The sequence below is a fragment of the Oryctolagus cuniculus genome, chromosome 7 (genome assembly GCF_051225735.1).
Source record: "Oryctolagus cuniculus isolate XC-2025 breed Fujian yellow rabbit chromosome 7, ASM5122573v1, whole genome shotgun sequence".
In the NCBI taxonomy this organism is placed as follows: domain Eukaryota; kingdom Metazoa; phylum Chordata; class Mammalia; order Lagomorpha; family Leporidae; genus Oryctolagus; species Oryctolagus cuniculus.
In genome coordinates this window covers 57,345,150-57,364,118 of record NC_142873.1, presented here as the reverse complement: position 1 = coordinate 57,364,118, position 18,969 = coordinate 57,345,150, and the positions used below count along the sequence as shown (strand labels likewise).

Genomic DNA, 18,969 nt, shown 5'->3' with positions numbered 1-18,969 from the left:
ATATTACTGTAGTGCCTTTTCATAAAGGTTGTGCTAGGTTATATTCCCATCATTAGTGCATGAAAATAATTATCGTTCCATGTCTCTACCAAGGCTAGATTTTTTTTTTCAGTTTCTCAGAGAGCTAAAGACTCCCAATTAACAGTTCTAAATTCAGAACTCTTCTGTAAATTCCACATACTTACATCCAGCAGCCTACTTGATATTTTCACATTGTGACTTTTCTCACCAGCATCTTAAAAACAACACATCCTAAACTATAACCTGATTTCCTGCCTTAATTGCCAAGCCTGTTCCTTTTCATTTCTATTTCTTTTCCTCAATGGAACTTAAATTTACCTGATACTCAAATTAGAAACCTGGAGTGATTTTTTTTTTTTTTTTTGGAGGCGAGTAGGAAGAGGAATCTGTCTTTCCTTGAATCTTCCTGCCTAATGTATCACCAAGGCTTATGAATTCTAGCCACAATATCAAGTATATCCAAATATGAGGAGATCCTGTTCTTAAGTTATACCACAATTTCCAAAAGGTGTATTTTAAAATAATGTTCTTTTGACTAGGCAAGGTGAATCTTAACTTTCAGGGACATTATGAAATTTCTACTTTTAATGTTCAGTTACACATATGTATATTTAAAAATAGCAACTTAGAATTGCTCTTTTTTTCACTATTTCATGAAAAAGAAGTCTAACTCTAATTATGTGGTATTTTGTCAGCACTGTAATGAGTTATCTAACACAGTTTCCCTAGATCATCTCCTCTTCCCTTCCATCTAAGTTGTTTTTTTAATTTGTACCTAATGCTGTCTCAACCACAAGTAGTATTAAGGCAGAACTTTTTACCACAGTTTTTCTCTCTGTTGGCATACATTCATGATCCCATCACCTAAGAACTGAATCACTTTTTTCAAATGGCCTCTAACACACAATTGTGAAGCAGTACTTCAAAGTGCAATACTAAGTTTCTGTTTGCTTCCCTTTCTCCTCTCTCTCTGTCTCTCCCTCTCACCAAGTGTGTCAGATTATTTCTTAAACTGTTGTTGGTTCAGGCTAATGTAGTATTCCAGTAAGCACTTTGTGCTTTTTCAAAATAAAATACTTTATACATTTTAATGCAATCTTGAGATTTCCCAAGATCCAAATGTTAAGGTGTCTTTTCTTCTAAGGGTTATTTTTGTTACTGAAAACCTACTCATTTGTATGGGTCTCTGTAGTGAATTTCTAACATGTCTCCTTTTCCCTTCACTACCACTGTGAATGTAAATCATCTCTCACCTGGACACTGGCCCTCACCTTTTAATTGCATGCCACTTAGCTGTTTTTGGCCCATTCCTCTGTATATTCTCTATGTCAGATATCTTTTTAATATGCCAGTCTGATCTTATCTTTTTTTTTTTTTTTTTTTGACGAGCAGAGTTGACAGTGAGAGAGAAAGAGAGAGACAGAGAGAAAGGTCTTTCTTTGCTGTTGGTTCACCCTCCAATGGCCGCCACGGCTGGCACGCTGTGGCCGGCGCACCGCGCTGATCCGATGGCAGGAGCCAGGTACTTATCCTGGTCTCCCATGGGGTGCAGGGCCCAAGCACTTGGGCCATCCTCCACTGCACTCCCTGGCCACAGCAGAGAGCTGGCCTGGAAGAGGGGCAACCGGGACAGAATCCGGCGCCCCGACCAGGACTAGAACCCCGTGTGTCGGTGCCGCAAGGCAGAGGATTAGCCTAGTGAGCCGCAGCACCAGCCCTGATCTGATCTTTACTTAAAGCCCATCAGCGCTATTTCTTGACTTCCTTGCTGGTTTACCTCAGTACTACTTAGGTCTTAGTATTTTCACATGAACTTTCCTGCTTATTCTACAATGGCATAGAGTCTCTATTTAGCCATTCAGATTTCTGAGAATGTCAAAGGTAGACAAGGATCTGAAGCCAAAAGTATCCACATTTTTGGAGTTTTGTCTCTGTCTCTCTCTAATTTTTCTCCTAAGCATTGGAAATTTGGGAAGGTAATGTTCCATTTGGTTCCCTGTGCTTCATGTTAAGCTGATGGTTGATTAACATATCCCATTTTAGAGGTCCAGATACCTTTTAAAATTTATCTATTTAATCTATTTGAAAGGCAGAGAGACAGGCAGACAAAGATCTCCCATCTGCTGGTTCGCTTCCCAAATGCCCCCAATAGCCAGGACTGGGCCAGGCCAAAGCCAGAAGCCAGGAACTCAATCTAGGTCTCCCACATGGTTGTCAGTGACCCAACTACTTGGATCATCACCTGATACCTCCCAGGGTATGCATTAACAGGAAGCCAGAATTGGGAGTAGTAGAACTGGAACTTCAACTGAAGTACTCTGATACGTGGTACAGGTGCCCTAAGGTGGTATCTTAACTACCAGGCCGAACGCCCACAGCCATACACCTTTTGATCAACGCTTGTAACATTTTACTCTCAAAGTTACTAAGGTATGCAGCTTTTGAAGTAGGTTTGCCTACTGGTATCATACTTCCAGTTGAGATCCTTCCACAGAAAAAAAATTGTACAGCTTGACCAAAGAGTTCTTCCTTTAATCCTGCCATGCTTCATATAATCCATAGAAGTTGAGAATATCAGTAGGGGGCACATATTTTGTACTTAGAATCTGTAAAATATGCCATGTATATGAGCTGGAGAATTGTATATTGCCTCTGGCTTTCTCATATAGTGGTCTAATTGTTTTTATTTTTTGGAGTTGCTGTTTGGGCAGAGATGAACTTTCTTCCTTCTATTTTTGATTTTTTTCTCTTCATTTTGTTCTGTGTTACAAAGAGGACTTTGGGTAAAAGTGAACTATATTTGCCATGTTGCCTAGAAGTCTCTCTTTCAGGTCTTGGAGGGACATTTTATGTAACCATATTTTATAAGGCTAATTTTAAAAATTCTATAAAATCTGTTATTGATTAACCATAGAGATTAGAAATGGAAAGGGGGTGGGGTGCTGTGTGGCACAGTGCATTAAGCTACTACATGCTGCACCAACCTCCCATCTCGGAGTACCAGTTCAAGTCTTGGCTGCTCTGTTGGGTCCCTGCCACCCATGTGGGGGACCCAGATGGAGTCCCCCAGATGGATGCTTCTGGCTTCAAACTAGTCCAGACCCTGCTGTTGGCAGGCATTTGGGGAGTGAACCAGCAGATGGAAGGTCTTTCTCTCTCTCTGTTTCTCCCCCTTTCTCTTTGTCGCTCTGTATTTCAGATAAATGAATCTTATTTTAAAACATGAAAATGGGAAATGTTTACATTATTTTGTTGGTTGAATGAATGTTTAGTCTCCCTGGAGCCAGAGTACTTTGATGTCTAATGTGGTTTTTAGGATCTTTAACCATCTACTTTAGAAAATGTCTAAGGCTTAGTATAAATTCACATTGTTAAAAGCTACCAGAGAAAAATGCACTGTTATGGTTCCTTTAATGGTGGTTAATTATATCAGCCTACTGCCTGAACCCAGAGGTTGACAGTATTTACATAATGAAGCCTCTTAAAATACAGTATGAATTCTCTAATGCTTAGTTTTTTAGGTTAGAATTCTAGTCGGGTTCGTCTGTATTCCCTTTCCATTATCTCTTTATCAGCTGTTGTAATGAAATATCAGTAACAGGTCTCCCACCTCAAGTCCTGGACATTCTGTTGAAGTGCTTTGATTTACAAAGACTGCTGAACCCAGTTATTGTGTTTTCAGGGAAAATGACAGGGCACAATAGATGGCTTTGTACTTTCCTGTCAAAAGGATGCAGCATAATACTATGACTCAGTTATTGTTGTGCCAACCAGGCACTGGTTTTCTGGCATTATGACAGGTTTGCTAATGATTTCTGACATGAGTGTCACAAAGAAAAAATTGTAAATAGCCTTAGGATAGCACTTTTAAAGTACTGTTTTTCTTCAAGTACTAAGTCTACATAATCCCATCATAAGTTTGGGAAAAGGAAAAAGTCCAGTTTTGATTATTTATTCTCTATTTTTTCCCACTCTGTTCTGCTAGGAAGGTTTCATCTTACTTTGCTCTTCCCAATGTATGACTTTTTATGGGAAAATTGTGACAATTTTGTTGTGTCTTGTCTAGAATGATGATTTTCATTTTATTTTTCAAATGTAGATTTATTTCTGTACTTAACAATTGACTCAACATTTTAAAGAAAAATTATTGCAATTTAACCTAGATATGGTGAAAATAATGCTTATTTTAAGGAAAACTAAAGGGAAACCTTCGCAGATGTCTGCTTTCATAGAGCATGTGTACAAGTATTTTTGTCAGAATGCTTCATTAAGTCAGGCTTCTCTTTCCTAATGACCTTCAAAAAGCAAAATTTTTGAAAATATCATTTCTAGTTTGTAAATGGTTTTCTTTTCAAAAGATTTATTTATATACTTGAAAGGCAGAATTACAGAGAGAGAAACAGAGAGATAGAGAAATATCTACCATCTAATGGTTCATTCCCTAAATGGCTGCAACTCCCAGAGCTGGGCCAATCCAAAGCCAGGAGCTTCTTCCAGGTCTCCCACATGGGTGGCAGGGGCCCAAGCACTGGAGCTGCTTTCCCAGGTACATTAACAGGGAACTGGATTGGAAATGGAGTAGCCGGGAATCAAACTGGCACCCATATGGTATGCCGGCACTGCAGGTGACAGCTTTATCCAGTACACCACAAAACTCACCCTAGTTTTTTGTTGTCCTATAGTATAAAAACTGAAGATTTTTTATGAAAAATGTTTTAAAATCACACAATACTTAAAAGCTGTGGCAATTCTTTAAGCATTAAGTGTTTAAGTACAAGTTGCATTTTTTATTTGCATGTAGTCAGATAGGCTTCATTTTGGGTTCACACCGAATAGTCTATTTGTAACTATCTTTTTGCATTTAAAATAAATCATGAGCATTTAACCACTTTGTTGTATATCAGAACATTACTCTTAATGATGCTGCTTAGTGAAAGGATTCTAGTGTCTTTGAGAACTATAGTAAAAATGTTTTTGTAAGATGAATTCAATTAAAAACTCTTATCAGTATAGCCATCACATTATTTAAAATGTTCTTTTTGTATGTTTAAGACAAGTGTTTATTCAGCACTATGAAGGATACAGAGATGAGCAAAACATGCTTCCAGACTTTACACGTGTTTAAGATCCATTGTGAGGGGCAGACCTGTACCCTACTGTTGCATGGCAAGAACCAGCAGGACAGAGAGATGAAAACAGTACCATCTTAAGGTGAACTCTGGAGTTCTGCTTGAGTCTTGGCTTCACAGTATTGGTGGACAAATGGTCAGGATGCAGGCCTTTGCTCTAACAGTATTTATGTGTACTGTGGGAACCAGGTAGAGTGGACACAAAACAGAAACCAGTAGTGGAAATAGTTGAGTGTGGAGTTTAGAAGGATAGGTTAGGGTGTTAATAGGGCTGGTGTAGTTAAATTCAGAAGTGACAATATATATGGCACTTTTCCTCTGTAGCACTGACTCTTTCACTTCACAATTTAGATAGCTTATTAGAGAATTTATTTGTAAATTCATCATGCATGGAAATACTTGCCTTATTTAAACAAAAAATTTAAAACTAAAATAAGAATTATTGTAAAATACTTGTGATGTAGGGGGCCAGCACTGTGGCATAGTGAGTAGAGCCACCACCTGTAGTGCCAGCATCCCACATGAGTGCTGATTTTAGTCCACTTCCGATTCAGCTCTCTGCTGTGGCCTGGGAAAGCAGTAGAAGATGCCCCAAGTCCTTGGGCCCTTACACACGCATGGGAGACCCAGAAGAAGCTGCTGGCTCCTGGCTTTAGATTGGTGCAGCTCCTGCCATTGCTGCCATCTGGGGAGTGAATCAGCAGATGGAAGACCTCTCTCTCTCTCTCTCTCTCTCTGCCTCTCTGTAACTCTGCCTTTCAAATAAATAAATAAATAATCCTTTAAAAAAAATCTTTAAAAAAAATGCTGGTGATGTAGTACCCAGGACAATAGATGAAATCTGACCAAAACATTATGATGTCTCTTTCCACTAACCTATGGAAACTTCATGCTTACCATTTTACTACGTGCTAGTACTATGATTTCTAATATAGACAAAGAATGTGGTCTCTGTTCGCAGTAGCCTTTCTTCTGGCTGATAAGGTGACTGCAGTGTTATGCAGAAGATAACTACATTACTTGACTGCTTCAAACTGTAACTTTAAACAGTATTGAAAATTGACTAGTTTTCAAAATTGCAATGTTTGGGCCCAGCATTGTGGTATAGCAGGCCTTTGACGCCAGCCTCCTATACACATGCTGGTTCTTGTCCTGACTGCTCCATTTCCAATCAAGCTCCCTGATAATGGCCTACAAAAAGCAGCAGAAAATGGCCCCAAGTGCCTTGCACCCTTGTGAGAGACCCATATGAAGCTCCTGACTCCTGGCTCTTGGCTTCTGCCTGGCTGAGCCCTGGCTGTTACAGCCACTTGGAGTGAACCAGTGGATAGAAGCCATCTTTGTCTCTCCTTTTCTTTCTCTGTAATTCTGACTTTCAAATAAATAAAAAAAATTTTCTTAAAAAATTTCAGTGATTGAGGAGATTCTAGAGTATTTAATGCCTTTCACACTTGGGACTGAACAATAATTAATTATATGAATTATTTAAAAAATTCATTACGTTCATGCTTGCCTGTAATGAGAATGGCATACTTAGAGAATTGTGTAGATAGAGGCTTTCTAAGTTTATGACCTTTAATATACTCTTACAGATAGAAGACCGAATAGAAATCATGACATATATGGAATATACAGAAAAAATATGTCCAGAGTTGTTAGCTTATAGCAGTTATAAAGGGCTTCTATGTCAGGTTGGAGTCAGTTGATGTTATTTTATTGTTAGAAGGTTCTGCTCAATGTACTGGACCCTGAAACGGTTGTCTCAGCTTGTGTGTACTCTTTCACTTCCTTAGAGCCAATGATAGTACCTCGCAGTTCCTCTGACTACTGTTGTTCTTTCCCACCTCAAGTAAGTGTCTTTTCACACATCCTGTTCACTCTACCAATCTGCAGCCTCTTCTGTGTGTAACCAGCTCCCACATATTTATCCTCCAGTTTTCATCTCCAGTGGCACTTACTCACTGAAGTCTTAGCATCTAGGCTATAGATTCTCGTAGTGCTCTGGTCTGCTCTTTTATATAATGTTCCTGTGCTTGAGATTTCTTCTTCAATGTTCATCTTCCCTGTGAGATTTTAAGTTCTACTTGGGCTCAGTTTCATTTACTGCTTTTCTACCAAGTGCCCTACTATCTCAGAACTCTGAAGTGACTAGATGTGACTGTTTCATGTAAAAATAAGCTCTTGTGAAAACAGTAACTTTTTACTCTCTAAGCTTATACACAAGAAGATGTAAATCAATAGAGATGGTGTATGCATACATGACACACACAGATAGAGATGGGTAAGCGATGGAGACATTATAGCACAGCGTTTATAGTGTTTATAGTGTAGGTTCTGAAGCTAGATGGAGTGAGTTCACATCCCTGGTCCACCAGTTGTTAGCCATGTAACCTTCATCAACTTATTTAACCTCTCTGTAGGTCAGATTCTCAAAATTTTTAAATTTTAACTTAAGAATGATTTTAAATTTACAAAACCAAAATTGTGATAGTACAGAGTCGCCATATACTCTACACCCAGCTTTCTTTATTGTTAAGATCTTATATTAATATATATTTGTCATAATCTATAAACCACACCTAGCTTCCCCAATTAACATCTCATTTTAGTATATTTGCCACAATTAATAAACCACACCCAGCCTCATGGGTTTTTTTAATTTTTATAAAGCTTTTTATTTATTATTTGAAGGCAGAATTACAGAGAGGCAGAGGCTGAGAGAGAGACAGAGAGAGAGGTCTTGCATCCGCTGGCCCATTCCCCCAATGGCTGCGATAGCCAGATTCACCAATCCGAAGCCAGAGCCACGAGCTTCTTCCAGGTCTCCCACATGGGTATAGGGGCCCAAGCACTTGGGCCATAGCAGAGAGCTGAATCGGAAGTGGAGCAGCTGGGACTTGAATCAGCACTTAAATGGGATGCCGGCACTGCAGGCGGCAGCTTTACCCACTACGCCATAGCACCCGGCCCGCCTGTATTTTTTTTAAACCCCAACAACCTATATCCCTTCTGTACTTCCCAGCCTCAAGTATTAACATTCTTTATTCCCCTTGAGATGTTTTTATTTTGTTTTGTTTTTAGCTCTCAAATATCAAGGAGAACTTGGCAATATTTGCCTTTCTGTGTCTATCTTATTTCACTTAACATGAAATCCTCTGGTCCCATCGATTTTGCTGCAAATGACAGGATTTCATTCTTTTTATGGCTGAATAGTATTCCATTGTATGCCACATTTTCTTTATCCATTTCCTTTGTTGTGCAGAAGCTTCTCAGTTTGATACAATCCCATTTGTTTAGTTTTTGCTTTTATTGTGTGTGGTTTTGGGGTCTTATTCAAAAAATCATGCCCACATCAGTGTCTTCCCTGTTTTTTCTTCTAGAGGTTTTACGGTTTCATGTTTTATAATTAGGTTTGATCCATCTTGAGTTGATTTTTGCATATGGTGCATTCTATGTATTTATACAGTCTGTTTTGCCAGCACCATTTATTGAAAAGCTAATCCTATCTCTAATGTATGTTCCTGTCAAAAATCAGTTACCTGTTTGTACATGAACTAATTTCTGGACATTCTCTTCCATTGATCTTTGTCAGTTTTTATGCAAATACCATGCTGTTTTAGTTACTATAGCTTTGTAGTAGGCTTTGAAATCCGGTATTGTGTTACCTACAGCTTTATTTTCTTTGGTTGGAATCACTTTGGCTATTATAGGTCTTTTTTGTGGTACCATATAAATTTCAGTGTGCCTCAACTTTCTGCAAAATGAGAATAATAACAACACTTACCTATTACTCCATAAATATGTACAATTATATATAATCTAAAAAGAAAATAATTTAAATATATAATCAGTTGCAACATTAAAAAATAACATGTGCCTCGGAGTTGTCATGAGTAGTTAAAATGCATAACATATAAAATAATTATTATCTAATAATAATAATGCTAGAGACCAATGTTCTCTATTTGCCGCTCTGTTCTCATTCCTATACCTTCCCCTTAGAAAGAAGAGGGTTTTGGCTTTTTACTTTTATCTTTTTTCTGTGCTGGAGACTCGTTATCCCCAGTAGAGTCAGAAGACAATAGATTCGAATGGCAAACTTAGCCTTATTTTGTATTTCAGACCAGCTGCTTTAAGGAAGAATTTATTTTACCATTTTGACAGGGTCAAAATAAAATCAATTTCACTGAGAAACAAAGCTTAAGCTATACTTATATGTAAACTATTAAAGATTGCTGTATCAATTAAGTAATTGTTGTCTTCTAAAATTTCATATATTCAAGGATGGAGAGGGTAAAATGAAAAGTTAAAATTATAAAATGAAGCTAACACACTCATCCTATGTGCTAGGTACTGAGACCAAATCTATAAAATCAAACCATGACCTTGACCCTTAAATAGTTGACAAACGTTCATGTTTAAGAATGTATAAGGTATTTTTAAATTACTTTTTTGCTACATAATTTGTTTTTTTTTTATGGAATATGAGTACTAATTATCTAAAAAAGCCATGTAAATACCATTTATAGTTTCATAAGTGGACTACAGTTTAATTTGCTTTGTTGTAGGGTCCCCTTCCGTGAGCCAGAGAGCCAGGCTGGTGTTAAACTTCTGTCCATCTTTCTCACCACTTTCATAGAACTTTTATCTTACTGCTGTAGAGCACATGTGGTGAAGGAAGCAGCAAAATAACACTGTTGTTCTGAGTCTAGGTCTGATAGAAAAGAACTACTTAGTAACATAAGTTGTGTTGAGCTAGTTACATTGAACACTCTATTGGGTAAAGTCACCAGGTTGTCTTACAGACATTACCCATCCAAAATTGTAGCCCACTTCCTGGTAAGTTCTAAGAAATGTACCAGAAGGAGTTGTCACACAAGTAATTTAATAAGGAGACCCTGAGGTATAATTTATAAAGCAGGACTCTACCAGCAGGGAAAATGGTTATTGTGTATTTTAGAATACTTACTTATATATAGTAAATACATTTATTTACTTTTGAATATGTAAGAGGGAAAGTTTCTATAATCATATGTAGAGGCAGATACAAGTCCACACAGGTACAGTATAGAAACATGCTCCAACATAGGTTGCAAATTATGATAATAAATGTTGAGTCCCTCCTGGGATGGACGATTTTAGTGTTGAAAGGAAGCAAAGGGTGACTTTTGGGTACTTTCTGACCCATCTGCCTGGAGTTGCTCTTGGACAACCCATAGCAGGTGGCCGGTGTCTGCTCTCTTCCTAGAATGTGACTCAAAAACCTGAAAGACAGCTTTGGAGAATGTTGGGTACTTCACAATAAAGAAATTTGAGCTGCTCAGAGCATTTGCCAGCTTTAATCCTGATAGGGTAGAGAATTAGGAAATGGTTATGCCCATTCTCTGTCTTTGAGGAAAACAGGTGTTTGCAAGTTTATAGCATCTTTAGGTGTGGTTCCAAGGCTAGAGATTTCTAAAAGAAAAATTTTGTGAAGACATTATAATGGATGTGTAGAATGCTACAAGCAACCCAGGTTTCCTAAATGATGTGTATGATTGATAGACAAAAGGAGCACAGAATGATCACATAGTTATACAGTGCAAAAGCCAAAGCTTAAAAAAAAGTGAAGATACTTACAAGAGCACAAAGAACTATTCAGGTTATGTTTGGAACAAAAGCAACAAGAAGAAAGTAGTAGGCTCACTCTCTCAGGAAGACATTCTTAATGTTAGCTATTAATGGTCTACTTTTTTTTTTTTTTTTTTTTTTTTTTTTTTTTGACAGGCAGAGGTAGACAGTGAAAGAAAGAGACAGAGAGAAAGGTCTTCCTTTTCTGTTGGTTCACCCCCCAAATGGCCACTACAAAGCCAGGAGCCAGGTGCTTCCTCCTGGTCTCCCATGGGGTGCAGGGCCCAAGCACTTGGGCCATCCTCCACTGCATTCCCGGGTCACAGCAGAGAGCTGGACTGGAAGAGGAGCAACTGGGACAGAATCCGGCGCCCCAACTGGGACTAGAACCCGGGTGCCGGTGCCACAGGCAGAGGATTAGCCTAGTGAGCTGCGGTGCCAGCCACTGTTCCATTCTTATTTTCCTACTAGTATAACCTTGAAATAGCACGAGTACTTTTCCCATAGTCAAAGATAAAACAACCAACCCAAAACAGGAGAAATTGAACCAAATAAAGATGAGAAGATAGTATCACTCACTTTAAATGAATTTAACTTTTCAAGGCTGAAATGAAATGTCTCCCTGAAGTAGAAGGAGTTCAGGTATGATCGCTCTCTGCCTCTCCTCTCTCTTTGGTTTTTGTTTGTTTCTTTGTTTTGAAAAATCTTGAAGAATATGGGAAGTACCAAGAGACTGGAGAGAGACACATGTTACAGTTTTCCCAAAGAAGAAAAATAGTAGAGACCCAGACCAGTTCCCTTACTTAAACTGTAGCAAAATTGTAAGAGACTGTAAAAAAGAAATAAAATATCCCAAGTGTTCGGAAGAGAATAGGATGATCACCATGCAACAGTGTGGGTTTATAAGAAAGATAGCAACCTGATCTCATTTTTTTTTTCCATTTTATAATTACTACTGGATTAGAGAATAGTAAAAGACATGTTGTATCTTAAGCAAGTAGTTGACAGACTCTTCCCCAGCTGTCCTTGTAGAAAAAAATGATTAAATGTTGATAAATCTTCAGTTACCTGGCCACAACCATGCTTCAGGCTTGTCACAAGGTTTATCTAAATAAGGTTCAGTTACTCTATATATTGATTGTTCAAAGAGAACTAGTAGTAAATATTAGTTTGCATATATTCAGGAAGTATTGATTTGTAAGTAGGAGTTCTTTTGATTATGGATTTTTACAGTAAAACTTTAGTACCTGGATTTATTCATATACTTTAAAATTTCAGTTATAGACTTTTTGCCACTGGAGCTATGTTTGTAAGAGACCAGTCACCCTATAATTTGTAATTTATAATTTTATTGTGATATTGTCATTTAATTATATTAAATTTAATTATTTATATATTTTAAAGATTTATTTATTTATTCAAAAGTCAGAGTTACACCGAAAGAGAGGAGAGGCAGAGGGAGAGAGGTCTTCCATCCGATGGTTCACTCCCCAGATGGCCGCAACGGCCAGAGCTGCGCCAATCCGAAGCCAGGAGCCAGGAGCTAATTCCGGGTCTCCCACATGGGTGCAGAGGCCCAAGGACTAGGGCCATCTTCTACTGCTTTCCCAGACCATAGCTGAGAGCTGGATTGGAAGAGGGGCAACTGGGTTTAGAACGGGCACCCATAGGGGATGCCGGCACTTCAGGCCAGGACTTTAACCTGCTGCGCCACAGCGCTGGCCCCAAATTCTATAAATGGAACTCTGATCAGGTTTTTAGATTTTTATGGTTATTTCTGTTAAGTTATACCATATCTTAATATCTTACAGTAAAAATAATCTTTTTGAGTTGAAAAAAATTTTTCTTCTTTAATTATTATTATATTATGCTTTATCCAAATTAAATCTTGTCTTGAAAATATGTTGATTATGTTTTTTTAAAAAATTGGAGCTAATGTTATTTTAAATGGGAAAAATAGCAATGTATTCTCTACCTATTCAAAAATCCTAACCATTCCCCAAATAACATAAAACAGTTTTAAGTACCTATATAACAATCCACCCAACCTTACAACTCTTACCTAATTTTTTAAATATGTAAACAACTCATTATTAGATGTATTTTTCTCTAATAAGCAATAATGTATACTGTTGATTATGAATTATGTGGTTTTTTACTCAGTAATGAATAATAATTATAATAATGAAATAATTTTATGATTCCATCAGAATTAGACTTGGGTTTGTGGGACTCCTAAATGCCTGAGAGAAGAAACTTCGGGCTTAGGGACTTTTTTGTATTCATCCCTGTGAATATCTTTCCTGTTTATTTCCTCTAATCACAAAGGTTCCCCACTTCCTCAGCATCTATTCTTAGTAAGTCAAAAATGAGACTCTTCTTGGTTATGTTTATTAGTTTAGGATCTGAATGTTATCTCTGAACTTTAGAAGCATTCTGATTTCCTGCTTATATTTACACCCTCATACATAGGTTAAGTTTATTTACATGAGAGATCTCTAAAAAGTTATAGAAAATGTGTATTTTGAAAAATCCATAGATTTTTCAAATCCCTTGATTTGAAAAAAATTTTTATACCAAAATAAACTTTTCTTGTAATTCTATTTTTCTACAAACCTCTCAAATTCTCCTAATATGTATGTGAAAAGAATAAAAGAAATTAGAAATATAATGTAGAATAATAGTTAAAAGAATGAACTGGTCATAATAACCTTTTGGTTTATATACACTTATCATAAGTATGTAGTTCCAAACAAAACAAATAGTATACTTTAATCAAACACTTATTTCTTAGTAGGATAATCTATTGATAATCTTATTCCATAAAATCAATCTATTGTAATATTTTCTAATTATCTAAGTTTCATCTAAAGAACAGTGTTTGAACTGCTTTGGTTAGTTTTAAATTCAGTCCTTAGTACAAACTTCACTGTGTGAGATTTCTGTAGTACTGTTTCTCTGTTTAACATTTCTTTGAGATTCCTAATATTCTTAATTATATGCCATTTTCCCATAAATAATATAAAACCTTTGATCTTACTTATTCAAACTATATATAAAAATCAATCAAGTGGACAAAAAGTTCAAGTTCAGTATAAAGACAGAAGACCCCTAATGATGGGGCCCAGTTTGGCTGTGGAAAATCAAAGAGACAGCCAATGTGAGTGGAACATGGCTTGACATGGGGAAGGAGTGTTTATAATCTAGAGTCAGAGATGGCCAGAACCAGAACACATAGAGCCTTTTAGGTTTGTATTTGAGTTTGAATCTTATTACAAGTGTAATAAAACAAGAAGTCACTGGGGTCTCTAACTAGAGTAGTAATTTTTTGTGTGATATTTCAAACCTCACTCTGGCTGCTGTGTGAATGATCAGGGCAGAAAGGAGACAAGAACTGATACAGGGAGGCTGACAGAGTTCAACATGGGAACTGATGTAGTTTAGGGAGAGCCGTGGCTTTAGGCACTGGTGAGAAGTAGAGCAAATAAGGAACTGAGAAAAGTTTCCATTGGATTTACATCTGGGGGATAGAAGTGAAAAGAACTCAAGGATGATGTCTCTGGGGATTATTCTATGGGTTTATGGTACTGTTGTTTTCAAATATGGGAAAATTGGGGCAGAGGAAAACATTGGACGAAAGTGAAATTAAGAGGTTTTTGGCTATCTGAAATTTCAGATGTTTATTTGAATTATAAATATATCTTCAATATGTAAGAATGAGTTTGATGATTTTGGAGCCTGATGGAGATAGGTCAGGTATGGAGAGTAAGATAAATTTGGAAGTTGTCAGTGTATAGATGATATTTAAAGCCATGGACTTAGTGAATTTCTAAGTGGACATTTGTCACATTCTCTGACCTATACGTTCTCCTTCTACATGTAAAATTTTATCCACATTATATTGGAACTATGTGTTTTCATTATAGTACCTATCATACTTTGGTCTTAGTTGTCTTCCTTTGAATAAAATTTTCTGCTCATGGTTAAGTGATTTAAGAGCATTCATTTAATAGCTTCTATATTTAAATAGCCATCTAACAGTTATGTTTATTTTCTCTGTGTTTTTTTTTGTAGGCAAAGTTATTAATAAAGATTTGCGACATTACCTGAGTCTTCAGTTTCAAAAAGGATCAATTGACCACAAACTGCAGCAAGTGATCAGAGATAATCTCTACTTGAGAACCATTCCATGTAAGTATATAAGGAAATAAAAGAAATAAAGCAGAAATATCCTTTCTTAACTAGACATCTAGATATAATTCAGTAGAGTATCTCATGAAATTGTGAAGACTAACTTGGGGACAAGAATGAAGTAAAAGGCAGATAAAGAGAAAAATTTTCAGAAAACTTCAGAGGTTTTAAAAAGTGATGACTAGAATTTAAGAATATATATTTACATGTTGTTAGCCAGATTTTATTTGTAGCAATCCATTTCTGAAGTACATGCAGTAAGAAGACCTTTTAAGCTCTCAATATCTTATACACCAAAAACAAATATTTTTATTAGAACATTTCTAGTTTTAAAATCTGACCTTTACCAAATTAAAAAAGAAGAAAAGGATGGAACATTCTTCACCATTTTGAGTTTTTACCTGGATGTTGGTAGTAGTTTTGTCTGGTAGTAGTTTTCAGAGGACCTGGTTATTGCTGTGATAATATATTTTTAATGTATACTAAATTATATATATGTGAGTTTTTATTTTAGTGCAGATCTTGGGAAGAATAAAAAACAGTAAACAATAAAAAGCCATGTAAGGCCATTCTGCTCTATTTTCTTTTCCAATTTTTTATAACTCCTGTGGATATTAGCTGTCATAACAGTTACAGAATTCTTTATTTCTATTTTCTTCTTGCTTTATCTTATGTAATGTCCTATCACCAAGCCTTCCTAATTATGCTTTTAAAGCATCTTTCTTCAGTTCTTTAGACCTTTATTCTTTTTTGCTTGGATTGATTTTCTCGTAACAACAAAGAGCATTATATAGTGGCTAAGAGCTAGATGAAACTGAGTTCAAAATCTTAATTCTAGCTGCTTCAGATTCCTGAGCTTATATATAAGATGAGAATAACAAGACTTACCTCATATAGTTATTAGAATTAAAATGAGGGGACCTGCACTGTGGCATAGTGGGTGAAGCCACCGCCTGCAGTGTTGTCCCATAAAGGCTGCTCCACTTCCCATCCAGCTCTCTGCTGTGGCCTGGGAAAGCAGTAGAAGATGGTACAAGTCCTTGGGCCCCTGCACCCATGTGGGAGACCTGGAAGAAGCTCCTGGCTCCTGGCTTTGGATTGACCCAGCTCTGGCTCTTGCAGCCACTTGCGGAGTGAACCAGCAGGTGGAAGTCTTTTCTCTCTCTCTGCCTCTGCCTCTCTGTAACTCTGCCTTTCAAATAAACAAATCTTTTAAAAATTAAAATAAAAATGAGAACATATATGTCAACTGCTTGTCCTGGAGTAGGCACTTAGGCAGTGCTTGTCCCCTTTCCTCATTCAGCTGGATCCCCTGCCTCTCATGTTACTTCAGTGCAATTCATCTTTGAAGTGTACAATTGATTCTTGTCCATCTATAGTTGATCCTTCAGAAATTCCTTAGAATAGTATACAATATTTTTGTTCTTAAATCCTCCAACTACCACATCAGATTTCAGAATTGCAATACCTCCTGCTTTCTTTTTTTATTTTGTATTTTTATTTTTTTTTTTTATTTTTATTTTTGACAGGCAGAGTGGACAGTGAGAGAGACAGAGAGAAAGGTCTTCCTTTTTCTTTCTTCTTAATTTGTATTTACCTGATAAAATTGTCCATCTTTTTATTCTTGAAGTTTCTGAATTTCTGTTTTACAAGAAGTTCTGGACTTTACTCAATAACCAATATAAAGCTTTCTTTCTATTTATTAATGTAATCAATGACTTCAGCCTTGATTTTGAGATATTTTTCTATTTTACCACAATAAGTTTTTATATTCCTTCCTTCTCTCTCTCTCTCTTTTTAAGATTTATTTATTTATTTGAAAGTCAGAGTTACACAGACAGTGGCAGAGAGAGAGAGGTCTTCCATCTGCCAGTTCATTCCCTAAATGGCTGCAACAGCCAGAGCTGGGCCAATCCGAAACCAGGATCTAGGAGCTTCTTCCAGGTCTCCCACATAGGTGCAGGGGTCCAAGGACTTGGGTCATCCTCCACTGTTTTCCCAGGCCACAACAGAGAGCTGATTTGGAAGCAGAGCAGCCAGTTCTTGAACCGGCACCCATATAGGATGCCGGCACTGCAGGCAGCAGCTTTACCCATGATGCCACAGCACTGGCCCCTGATCCCTCTCTTTTGAGAAAGATTTGTATCATAATTCTAATAGTTACTTACTTACCTTTGTATAATTCTCTTTTTTTCTCTTTCCCCCTTTATTTTGATTTTGGCCCTACTGTGAGCAATATTAAAATTATCCAGTCATCTCCTCTTTCTTCCCTCCCTCTTTCCATTATCTAACTTGAAGTATTATCTTTTCACTCCCAACAAATACAAGATAATCAGTAAGCTGATTGTACTTGATGGATGCTTTCCTCATTCTTACCCTGTTTGTTGAGAGTTGAGCTGCATTTATACTGGCAAAATTAATAGCCATTACGTTATTGGATTCTCCCTTTATAACCACAATTTGTTCTTTATTTTGTGGGTCAATATACATCTAATAGAACTACCAATCCTCATGCTGTTGCTTATTGAAACATTATGGTTGTCCAAAGCTTGTCCTCTCTGAGATTTCCCAGTAAGGGCTCATAGGGTCATCTTGGTTGTTTTTCTGTGGTCTCTACACTTTGCTGTTTGCACAGATATGAAATTTATCTTAATTATGTTTGTCAATTATCTTAATTTTTTTCTGGGGTAGAGCAGTATTCTTAGAAAATCTGATAACAATCTGATTTGCATTCCCTTGTAATTAACTTGGTATTTCACTTGTGAAGGGTATCTCAGAATAGTATTTTTAATTTCTTAGTTCTGGAGTTTCCTGTTCTGATAAGACAAGGTAATACAAATATGTACTTGTACTTTCTAAAATGTGTCTCTCTGCCACTTTCACTTGGATCTTCTTTACAATTTACTTTTATTGTCACAGTTTTGTAACTTCTCAGTGTGAGATTTTGTCCTAGAAAGGAGCTACGATTTATTTAGTTTTAGGTCATAGGATCCAAGCAACTTCAGCCCATTCCGATCTTCACAGGACATTTAACAGAAATTGAAGTGTGCAAACCGCCCTCTAGGAACCTAGAAGCAGTCAGTACCAGTTAACACAATGAATGGTCACATCCAGTCTCTATATTTCATTCTTTACTGAAGTATTCTAAGTCTCCTTAGAGAAAATTTTGATTCTGGATCTGGGGTAAGAAAAGGACAAAATGAGTCTGAAACATCTAATTGTGCCAAATAGCATACAAAAACTTTAAAAATTATAGAGACATAGCAGAAGGACATAGAAGCTACCTCCAAGAGGTCCTCACAGACAAAAATTGAGATAATTTGAGCAAGAAAAGAAAAAGACAGGTGAGGCGGACTTCTGCTCTTGCCTAAGTCAGATGTGGACCATAGGTTGAAAAGGACCATGATCCCTGAAAGAAGAGGAAAGGAGATTATATACAGAGGAGTCTTAATGATTTCAACTTTCTGCTTTAAAAGGCAGTTTCTGGGCCACAGAACAGACAGGGAGCACCTACCAGAATATGAGGGAACAGAAGTTCAAGAAGTCTGAGATATTTGGAATATGCAGGACAGAGTATCATGGAAGGGAAAACTAAGAAGAAAAGAGCTTAAACAGTCTGCAAAAATGCTTCCTTGAATCTGTTGCTGAATACTGATCTAAAACTATGTAGGACCAGGCGCCGCAAGGTCAGGGAACTCTCTGGCAGCTTTAAGGTTGACAATTCCTAGAGCTTTACATATGGCTAGGAGACTTCTGAATTCTTACCAGCATGAATGGAGAAATCTGTGTGTGTGCTGTCTTACTAGTAGGGCTAAAATAGCTGTAGATTAAGTTCCTCTCGGCCCACTGTAACAAAGCTCAATTAAGTAGATCCCAAAGGATCATGTGGGTGTACATGTAACTTAACTAGCTGTCCAGAGAGAGAGTGAAAGAGGCTCTTTAAAGGATGGTAACACAATAGGATATTGGGTAACATGATATATTCACAATATCCAGCAGTTAATAAAAAATTACTAGA

General features: G+C 37.0%; 1 protein-coding gene across 4 annotated transcripts in view; it reads left to right on the top strand.

Moving 5' to 3' along the window:
• Window positions 1-18,969, top strand: part of MAGI3 (membrane associated guanylate kinase, WW and PDZ domain containing 3) — a 298,141-nt gene that overhangs the window by 167,330 nt on the left and 111,842 nt on the right. For all 4 annotated transcript variants that reach the window (XM_017345962.4, XM_017345964.4, XM_017345963.4 and 1 more), the window contains exon 2: window positions 14,835-14,951. In XM_017345962.4, the coding sequence (XP_017201451.3) occupies window positions 14,835-14,951 (117 nt within the window). The remainder of the gene's footprint in view (window positions 1-14,834; window positions 14,952-18,969) is intronic.